Raw genomic sequence first — 11,777 nt, 5'->3', positions numbered from 1 at the left:
TTCGTCTGTTGAATCCTTTCACATTTTTTCTTCAACACCGTGTTGTTTTAAAAGTTGTGCCGTCTTTTTTTTTTTTTTGAAAGGGAAGTAACTCCTTACTAACCCCATATGGTAACTAACCATGTATGGTAACTAACCCTATATTTTTTAGGACACCCTATATCAAATATACATAGTCAACACGTGTAGTCCTTTAAGCAAACATATCACTATAAATCTATAGGATCGAGGTAAGATATTAGTATTTATCTTATCTCCTATAGATTCCACGATAGAATCACACATGATCAACAGACTCTTCTTCGTAACTGCAATTAAGCGAAAAATTTTGTCAAAGCTTAAAGCCACGGAGACTTTCCGTGATAAAGAAAATTGTAATAACAACGGCATCACTTGCCAAATCGCCATGATCGTGGATTAACTCCGCATGCAGACACCTAATTAAAGTTTCAAAGGCAAACGTAGCAACCCCTCGATGGAAGCTGTGTGTAGACAATAGTGGTGGATTACTACCCATCTTATTAGACGTGTTGTAATGCAGGAAAAGGGGGAAGGATGTCTCCCCTTTCACTCCAAAACGTTAATAAAGTTATATATCGGGGAACTGGCATCTTTCACATGGGGACTATTCTCGCTCGCTTTTATCTAAACGGGGATTCCAACTTCTTTCGGAGAATCTGGGGAATACTAGCTCGCTCATATTCAGGTCTATGTAAAACCTTCTACTGGCGTGTCCCTCATCTCGGACACTTTCTCCTTTCGAGGCCTGGCGCTGGTGAATAAAATACAATGATGTTTCAATTATTCATTCCAACAGCTATCTACATGTAAGTGTGATATGTCATCAATTGATCTAAATAGTAAACTTTGTTTTAACTTATTTGTTTTAATGAAAATCTTTTATAAATTTATGTTAAGTTTTTTAAAAATACGAAACTTGAAATTACCTGCGTATCAATTACATCTTGTGTTTATCTGCGTATATATATTTCTTATAACAAACGTCCCTTCGAAATCTTTATCATGATAGATAATTTCATTATAAATATTCCTTATTGAACAAATGTTTCATAACATTTATTCCGTGAAGAATAAAAATAATGTAACCTTTAATATTTCTTCCTTTTATATTTTTGAACACTTATAGGAGGCGAGGGTATAGCAGAAAATATATGGAACCCATAAGCAAAGCCGAGAAAAAAGAAAAACTGAGAGAAAAAAAAAGCCCTCGACAACCCTTAAAAATAAAAGCAATTTGTTATTTTTTATTTTTTTCGAACTCAATAGTGACGGATAAATAATTTAAGTTTACCCCCGGGTGTACTGATTTATCTCTGTCTGTCCGTCCGTCAGTCTATCCATCCCCAGTCCGTCAGTTAGTCCGTCCCATGAAATTTTTCGCATCTTTCTCAGGAACTACATTACAAGGATTTTTGAAATTTGGTTACAGGGTTTATACATCAGCTATACCGAGTGCTGTGTTTTCAGATTCATCACTCAACAACTTCCTGTTTACCGTCAAGTATTTTGGCAGGGGTATCATCAGCGAGCAGAAGCTCACAGTTTCACTTTTGTTTAAGGTGTGTTTATCCGTGGTTAGCACTTTAGGACAGGTTGTACACAATGCAGAACCAACCAGTCTTACCCGTTTAACCTGCCTTTCAAACATTCAGAAAAACACTCGCTGTCATAGACATTCTAATGCATGTATTTTCTTTGTTTATTTATTTAACTCTAACCAAGTCTTTACAAAAACAAAAACAAAAAAGTGTAATCTTTAATTTTGAATGCTCTTGTAAGAGTTCATTTAAAAATGTTTTTCGCAGATTGCACATCATCTACAACTACGAGGAAGCATGAAATGAACTGCCCGAAACGTAAGCTGGACTTGACAGTAATTTCGTGCCATTTTCAGACCACAAAAGTACCCGCAGACACAATTTTACCCCCAGATACCGGCATTGCATACAAAAACAGGTTTTTGTGGACAATAGGAATCATATCAGAATCACACGCAGTAGTTTTCTAGGACAACAGAATGATGCTCTACAATTTAATTAGGGAAAAATTGCCTTAAAATTGACCAGGCGTTAGATTTCCTCCGGATTTTGTCATTTTAGGTAAAATAAAAATACTGCATGACGCTCTCCGTTCATTTTCTCTATTGGCGCCATTACTCAGAGATACGTGTTGAACAAGATCAGAAAGAATACAATGTAAAAGTAAACTTGCAATTATCGTTCGGGTATCAGATATATGTGGAACTTGTTATAGGGCGCTTAAAAACTTTCCAAGTCAGTGAAAGCATGTGGAGACATCAGAAAAACAAGAATGTGTCCTTAGTGCGTGGTAACCCACTTACACTATCATTTTCTATGTTCAATCGACCTTGAAATGGGATTGAAAACGCTAACATGGCTTTCAAATTAGAAAGATCGTATCATAGGAAACATGTGAACTAAGTTTCAAGTTGATTGGACTTCAACTTCATCAAAAACTACCGTACCAAAAACTTTAACTTGAATCGGGACAGACAGACAGACAGACGGACGAACGCACGGACTTAAATACATAATGCCCCTCTACTATATATATTTACCATTCTTAATAAATACACACATTGATAACTACGGATTTACATTATGAAATTCTAACTTCATATGAAACAACATGCAGTTTATATATATATTATTTTATTAATTTCGAAAAAAAAACCTATTGAACACTATTTTGTTGAGTGAGTTATGCCTTCTAAGATTATAATAAAAAAAAGTTTTGTATGTCAAGTATTGAAACTAGAGGCTCTAAAGAGCCTGTGTCGCTCACCTTGGTATATGTGAATATTAAACAAAGGAAGCAGATGGATTCATGACAAAAATGTGTTTTGGTGATGGTGATGTGTTTGTACATCTTACTTTACTGAACATTCTTGCTGCTTACAATTATCTCTATCTATAATGAACTTGGCCTACTAGTTTCAGTGGAAAATGTTAGTAAAAATTTACAAATTTTATGAAAATTGTTAAAAATTGACTATTAAGGACAATAACTCCTTCGGGGGTCGATTGGCCATTTCGTTCATGTTGACTTATTTGTAAATCTTACTATGCTGAACATTATTGCTGTTAACAGTTTATCTTTATCTATAATAATTTTCAAGATAATAACCAAAAACAGCAAGATTTCCTTAAAATTACCAATTCAGGGGCAGCAACCCAACAAAGGGTTGTCCGATTCATCTGAAAATTTTAGGGCCGACAAATCTTGACCTGATAAACAATTTTACCATGTCAGATTTGCTCTAAATGCTTTGGTTTTTGAGTTATAAGCCAAAAACTGCATTTTACCCCTATGTTCTATTTTTAGCCGTGGCAGCCATCATGGTTAGATGGCTGGGTCACCGGACACATTTTTTAAACTAGATACCCCAAAGATAATTGTGGCCAAGTTTGGATGAATTTGGCCTAGTAGTTTCAGAGGAAAAGATTTTTGTAAAAGTTAACAACGACGGACGACGGACGACGGACGCAAAGTGATGGGAAAAGCTCACTTGGCCCTGTGGGCCAGGTGAGCTAAAAATCAGTAAAACTTATAAAACAGATAAATACTCAAACTTGTTTCTCAACCTTTGTTTTCCTCATTTTATTTTATCATTTCCCAACCGATTGTGGAAAAAGTGTTCTCTTCACTACCACTAGTGAAATAACTATTCTCGGCAAATTATTGGTCAACTGGAACACACCCGCGAAATCGCGGGCATTCAGGGCGTGAATGAAATTATGTAAAATGTTGTGGCTAGAATTTTTGTAAAAGATTTAATGACGAGAATTTCAGGAAAGGTATCAAAAGTCAGGTATTTATGGACAGAATTTTTATTTTTATTTTATCCCTCCTCCTTTATTTTCAAAATTCCCATTATTTTTGTTTTCTATTAACTTCAATATGAACATACATTCAGTATACTATGAACATTCAAGTCAGGAGCCTGTAATTCAGTGGTTGTCGTTTGTTTACGTGTTACATATTTGTTTTTCGTTCATTTTTTGTACATTTATAAGACCGTTAGTTTTCTTGTTTGAATTGTTTTACATTGTCATTGGGGGCCTTTTAAAGCTAACTATGCGGTTTGGGCTGTGCTCATTGTTGACGGCCGTACGGTGACCTATAGTTGTTAATTTCTGTGTCATTTTATTCTCTTGTTGACAGTTGTCTCATTGGCAATCATAGAACATATTCTTTTTTGTAATCAATGAATTTTTGTAAATGATTTAATGACTGGAGAATTTCAGAAAAAGGTATCAAAAGTCATAGGTACTTTGGGACAGGATAATTGTTTTCTAGCCCGGCTCCTCCTTTTTCTCTCCAAAATTCCCACTTTTTTCTATTAATTTTATTACACATGAATATGCGCTTATCTGTATATTATGAACATTCATTACTATAAATAAAGTGTATTTGCTTTTTACTTTCACTATTGATTTTCAGTTTACTAATCGATCCACGGCGGTCATGTTATATTATACAGAACCTCTCTATTAAATAAACCCTGTGACCGCAGTTGAATGATAGAAAATACACTTTATTCGCAGTATATGTATGTTCAAAGTATAATGAAAAACGCAAACCGGAAGTCTAATCTGACTTAAAATTTCGTCCAATGACGGAACAACATCCGGACGCCTTATGGTTCTCGTTTTTCTCCCAAAATGACTCAATCTGAATAATCATATGAATGGATGACAAATGCATCTATTCACTGTACATATAGGACACAAAAGCATGATGATTAATTTATTGTGGAAAGAAGAGAAGCGACACACAAAATGAGGTCTTCTCGTTAAATAGTATAATAGGCATTTAGTTATTTTTTTGGTTTCTTCTGAATTTCCTACTGTGACGTCATGAAACAGGCTACCATGTCACATACAATGTATAAAGAACACAAATTTCTGCAAATATTTGAAAATGAAAGATAAACATCATTTATTACGATATTTCTCAAATCTCAACAGTTAAATTTAAATGATATAAAAAGGTAGGGAAGCCTCGATCTTTTTTTTAACTGTTCCGAGTGGAGAAATATCGTAACAAACTTGTAGCAGTACTTCTTATTCAAACGAAATGTCAGGTCTTTTCCATTGTTTTAGAACTGGTTCATGACAAGTGTATTATACGAAAGGAATGTAATCAGATATAAAGTTTTATCACTTATTCTACAATGGAATGAATTCCGTTCCGTAACTATTGACAAAGTAAAATCAAAACACGTTTGTTTCAGTTTTTGAAAGTCCAAATGATTTTGTTCTTCTGATTGAAAACTTGACCTTAGTATAGCTACCACCAAACACGGATTTCATTCCACGTACAAATCGTTTATTAAATGCACAGAATAAAATAAAGTTCATTGATAAGTTACATAGAAGAAGAATATTGCTGATTTGACGAAGTGTTTGATAATGTGATTGAGAAATATGCAGAAGACGAGTAAAATCTCCAATCGTTGATGGTAAGATTGCTATAATAGACATCATTACAATACTAATGAGGGTTATTGTGAATCGTCTCTGATCAATTTGCCATTCCTTCTCTTTGTTATTCCTGATATCATATTCCTTTCTAATAACCCTCGCTCTTTGAACAGCACATATCAGATACGTGTTAGTCAACGTGAAGATAACTAATGGTAAAACATGAAAAAATACAATACATGCTATATCATAAATTCTATAATTAGTAGACGATCGAAATTCGGTTGGGTTAATACGGTGTTGTCCCTCTGTGTATACGAGACTGTAACATAGAAATCGTGGAATTGTCATTAGAAAAGTTGAGATAAAGATTAATATGATTCTCCCTTTAGCTTTCTTTAAGGAAAATTGAGCACGAGCCCACAAAGGAGCTTTTACATAGAGCAATCTATCTATTGACATTCCAACAGTTAACCAAACGCTTGACGCAGTTAAGGAGTTGACAATCGGAAAGAAAAAGTATGCATCAAAGAACTTCCATCCATACAAGTTAGACTTTCTAGAAACTGTGAGATGTATAAATGACAACAGTAATGCAAGCATATCAGTTAATGCTAGTGCTTTCAGATATAAATATGGCGAATCATTTAGAGCTCCTTTGTACAATATAATTAAGTTCAGAATATTTCCAACGATGCCAAATACACATAGCGTTGGACCAATATAATTTTCACATATAATTGATACCATATTCGTGTGATCGTCTGATTGGTTTGTAAACTGACTGTGCACTACTGTTTCGTTCAGTAGTATCGTCTCCATAACTGCTAATGTGACATTCATTTTATCTGAAATTGACAATATATTTTGAAATTAAAACTAGATCATAAATTATAAAACTTTACTAAAATTTAATCCGAACCGATACTGAGATGCTATATGAATTTTATCCCCCTTCCGTTTTGATAAATTGGTAAACCATAGATGATAGAGACCTAAGTTCTTTGGATGTGAGGTCATTGGTCTACCTAAAAGAAAATGAAGTCAAGGTCAACGGTAAAAAAGCATTGTAAATTTTCGCATCTTAATTGAATTTGAATTAAAAGACATCAGAGAACAATAGATTTTAATCATATTATTCTCCTCCCGTCAGATGATTTAAAGTAAATAGATATAGGAAGATGTGGTGTGAGTGCCAATGAGTGTTCATTTCTAAGATCCATTGTTTGCAGGGTGTGCATGAGACAACAATTGACACATAACTGTCTTAACCAAGTCAGGTATTTTCCTTTAAAGGAAACCTGTTATAGTATTCTTTAACTTCACTTTCCGCTATATAAATGATTTTTTCGCACTAAATAAATAAAAGTTTAGTGACTGTGTTGAACGCATCTATCCCGTCGAACTTCAATAAAAGCATACGACAGATACAGTTAAGTGTGTCACATATCATTGAGTAGCTGAATGTTTCCTTAACAATACAACGTGATTAAAACGTTTAGCTGATGTAACAGAGTTATCTCCGGGTAGTGTAAGGTACCACCTTTATAGGTGAATAGGATACTAAAATTTTCGAATTTTAAAGATGTGCATTAGTTAAAACAATTTTTAAATATCTATTTTACACTACATTTACTTTAGATTTAATTTAACCAATACAATCCTGAATGTATGTATCAAATATGAAGAGGACTTTAAAGTTGTTTAATTTTTTTTAAATTTTTTATCAAGAATGTGTCCATAGTACGCGGATGCCCAACTCGCACTATCATTTTCTATGTTTAGTGGACCGTGATATTAGGAACGAAAATATATTGTGGCATTGAAATAAGAAAGATCATATCATAGAGAACATGTGTACTTAGTTTCAAGTTGATTGGACTTCAACTTTAACTTCATCAAAAACTACCTTGACCAAAAACTTAAACCTGAAGCTGGACAGACGGACGAACGAACGAACGGACAGACGAATGCACATATCAGAAAACATAATGCCCATAAATGGGGCATAATAACGAAAATGTCATTATACTAATTCCTTATAGTAAGATCGAGTCCCAACTAATTCCCGAAATAACTTATAACTAGGTGTAATAAATGAATTTGAAGAATTTAGGTACTGCATTGGAAAAGCTGTAGGAATTTTTACAGGATATGAGTCGAGAAATAAAGTTGAAGCTGTTAAAGACATATCTTTATTCGCAGCATCGGTGTATATGCTTCAACTTTCGCTACATGTAGCAGTTTAAAATCTTTCAAAAATGGGAGGGCAGGGAGTTCTTTCACGTAAATGCAAAATGGGGGTGTAGCACTTATAACTGTTAATGTAAATAGCAAAAGTTGTTGTCCAATTTCCGATGCAATAACTCACTAACATGCTCAAAAAATTATACAGAACTATTATTGTATTTTTTGAATAAGAGTAAAACATCAAATACACGAAAAATATAAAGAAATTCAGATAGTATAACTTGTGTCGTTTTATTTTTGTTCAGATAATGAGATGGGTGTTCCTTCAAAGAAAGTAATAATTATTCTAAAAATATATATATGGTCTTAATACTTATAACAAAACGGGTATACATACTCGTAACCATTCGTTTATGGTTCAAATACTCATATGGTGCGGAACATATGCAATTATCAGAGCTGTCAAAAGCAGGATGCATCAAGTATGTTATAAGTTAAAAAGACTGTGTTATAACATTTATAAGTTAAACAGACTGTGTTATAACATTTATAAGTTAAACAGACTGTGTTATAACATTTATAAGTTAAAAAGACTGTGTTATAACATTTATTAAGTTAAAAAGACTGTGTAATAACATTATAATGGAAATTGCAGTCTGCAGTAATATTTCTATATTTGAATATGTTGTCGTATAAACGCTAATTCGTTTACTTCTTGCATTTCATACTAAAGTAAAGCTTAATTTGTGTATTTGTGTTCAAGATTCCGACATATTGATAAATTATGTTGCGTATCATAGTTGTTCAGGTTTTCCACTTTCAATGAAATTTATCGTAGCACACGTAACGAGCTGTTACATGCAATTGTCGCATTAAACTCTATATAATTTTTAAAACAAATTGAATCTTTTAGGTAATTTGCTGAAAAGTTAATGATTCTGCATCTGAGACTGCATTATCCGTACGAAAATGAAAATGTTTACCTTATTATGAACATCTATTATAGTTTTTTTTTTTATAATTTTCAAATTCATTCTTTTTTACGATCTTTATAGTTTGTTTTTTACTCTAGGCGACACGGAAACCAATCAAAGTTTTTGTACTTTTTATTTAATTATCATGTTTTGCTGGAATTTAATTACTCATTAACAATGGATTTTAAAAGGAAACTAATGCTCAAAACTACAGCATATCACTCAAAAAGACAGTAGGCATTTTTGAAGATTTATGTTACTGTCTCTAATTCGGTTAATGTATAATGTCATCTATTTAGATAACTTTATTATATGTAAGAAATGATTCGGGTAAATGTATCAACAGTGTGTATTGTACGAAAGCCTATTAGGGTCACACAAAAAAACTATTTATCTCGTAATATCTCGTAATTACGATAAAACTATCGCATAATTACGAGATCAGATTTGTATCTCGTAATAACCAGATAATCATCGCGTAATTACAAGAAAACTATCGCGTAATTACGAGATAAGAAGTTTTGATCTCGTAATTACGAGATAATAATCGCGTAGTTACGAGAAAACTATCGTGTAGTTACGAAAAAAAGTTTCGCGTAATTACGCGATAATCATTGTTTTATCTCGTAATTACGAGATAAATATCGCGTAATTACTAGATAATTATCGCATAATAACGAGAAAACTATCGCGTAGTTACGAGATAAGATATTTTTATCTCGTATTTACTTGATAGTTTTATTTTATAATTACGTGATAGTTTTCTCGTAACTACGCGTTAGTTTTCTCGTAATTACGCAATGATTATGTCGTTATAACGAGATAAAAAAAATGAATATCTCGTAATAACGTGATAGTTTTCTCGTAATTACGCGACAATTATCTCGTAATTACGAGATATTAGTACGAGATATTTATCTCGTAATTATGAGATAAATTTATTTTTTTGTGACCCTAATAGGCTTTCGTAGTATTCCTATCACCAAATAGTTCATTGAATATCGAATGTAGTAAGAGATTTCTTTTCATTGTTTCTTCGCCAAAGAGCTAAATATGAAACCAATAAGTAGTTTAAAATCTTCATATTTTCTAAGGGAGCTACCATTTGATTTTTATGGGGGGCTAGGATGAAAAATTTTGTCCAGCATTTTTTTTAGTTGTAATCTCTGTCCTGCCTTTTTATTTTTTACTCTATTCGGTCCTGCCTTTTTTTTTACTAGTTATCCTGACTTTTTTTTACACAAATTGTCATCCTGCCTTTTTACCAAGTTGCTCATCCTGCCTTTTTTTTTTACTCAAAACTCCTGTCCTGCCTATTTTTTTCAAATTTCATCCTAGCCCCCCCATAAAAATCAAATGGTAGCTCCCTAACCGATGCGTAAAATGAAACTATCTGTTATTGCGAACTCAATTGTACCTTTCCATAGATTCACCTGATAGTTAACTGTCCATTTAAAGCCAGTGTCCTGAACAATATTTCTATTAGAGGTCGGTCATTTAAAAACGAATCAACCGTATCATATACGTTGACGTATCCGCATCTGCAGATATACCAAAAAAAAACCCAGTATGTGATTCCGAGCTTTAATTATATGTACTTTAAATAATGCAAATGGGCAACTGATTAATTTCTAATCCAAAAATTAACAAAACAATTAGGAAATATCGAGTTTATGTGGAACATGTAATCCAACTTTAAAAGATATTCTGGATAGTTGGAACAGTTTACAGGCATGATAGTAAAGGGGCACTAGCTGTCAAATTCATTGTAACCGATTTGACTCAAATTCTCATATTTGGTTTATAACAAGGTAAAACATTTATCCAAACTATCAAAAGTCTAAAATAAACAGTTTACAGAGCATGGGGTAGATAATATATAGGTTCGTTTCGTGTGTATTTTAGTCCAGACGCCATCTAATTAACTATCGATTTGACCTCAGATGACCATATAAGCGATGTAAACAAAAATAGAGATACGAATAGATTAAACCAACACGTGCAAGTGGATTTTTATAGGTCTGTTTGATTTTATTTTATAGATTAAAAATAGATGTTTCTCATTGTTTTTAACCATATACGAATAATTTTATGTGCATCGAATTAGTAATCAAATGATGTACCGTAGTTTCACTTTCATTGTTGACATTCTTTTTCTTTAAATAACCAGTACACGTACAATGCATGCGTTGTCAATCTCTAGCTAGGGGTTAACTTGAAGTTCACATGAATACCGGTAAGAATGATGATGACGTTTTCACTTGCAAGTGAATCAGTCAAAAATTATGTTTAATCGCTTATTTCAACAAAATTAAAGGAAATTGATTGCTAAAAGCAAATTATTATTTGAATATTCCAATTTGATTAATGATTGATCTAAAAAAAATCATACTTTATTTTTTTATATATATCGTAGCTAGTGCTCCTTTAATTAAAGTGAATACAGTAAAATCGTTTGTTAGTGTGCTAACTTGTGCTCACGTAGAACCAAATTGTTATTTGACAAATAGAGTGATACTCAGTGCTGTTTTTTAAATGTAGTTATATGACATCTGAAAACAACTCGTGTTTCTATTACTTTTTATGATAAAATCGCAATGAACACTATTCAAAGTTCCTTACATGTAAGATCTTGAAATATTTTTTAACTAGATTATATAAGGATTGTGTACCATGTTCGTGTACCTGCCCTACATTGGCTCCTTATTAAAGGCATGTAAAAGTAGTTGAAAGACCCCTTTATTCGTTTTTTTACAAAACACCACTATCGGAAATATTGAAAGAGAATGTTTGATTGTTTCGAAGAGATTCCAATTAGTTTTGTTTTTAAATGAAGCAAACGATACGGCTGATACGTTTTTAAATGACCGACCTCTAATATTATTGTGTTTCTAATAGAGCATTTGCATTAATCAAGTATTTGCTCAAGTATCCGTATCGACGTATCGTATTACACGTATATGAGGAAAGGATAAATAAAGTCAAGTTGGTCCCGATGAAAATATTATATAAAGCATTTAAGTTTAGTTGAGATCGGGGTGAAATCATTATTGTAAACAAATCTGTTCGATCCGTAAACGTCGATCCGTGCACGAATTCTGATACGTGAATAATGCAAATGCTCTAATTATAACATTGACGGTAT

At 32.7% G+C, this 11,777-nt stretch overlaps 1 protein-coding gene across 1 annotated transcript in view; it reads right to left on the bottom strand.

Moving 5' to 3' along the window:
• Positions 1-5,194: 5,194 nt before the first annotated feature.
• LOC139488817 (probable G-protein coupled receptor B0563.6) overlaps positions 5,195-11,777 on the bottom strand; it is an 85,197-nt gene continuing 78,614 nt past the window's right edge. Inside the window, exon 2 of the mRNA XM_071274748.1 lies at positions 5,195-6,316. Within this exon, the coding sequence (XP_071130849.1) occupies positions 5,259-6,311 (1,053 nt within the window). The 5' untranslated portion in view covers positions 6,312-6,316 and the 3' untranslated portion in view covers positions 5,195-5,258. The remainder of the gene's footprint in view (positions 6,317-11,777) is intronic.

Source organism: Mytilus edulis, chromosome 9 (genome assembly GCF_963676685.1).
Source record: "Mytilus edulis chromosome 9, xbMytEdul2.2, whole genome shotgun sequence".
NCBI classification, from domain to species: domain Eukaryota; kingdom Metazoa; phylum Mollusca; class Bivalvia; order Mytilida; family Mytilidae; genus Mytilus; species Mytilus edulis.
Note: the sequence above shows the minus strand (reverse complement) of the source record. Positions and strands in the feature narration are given on the sequence as shown.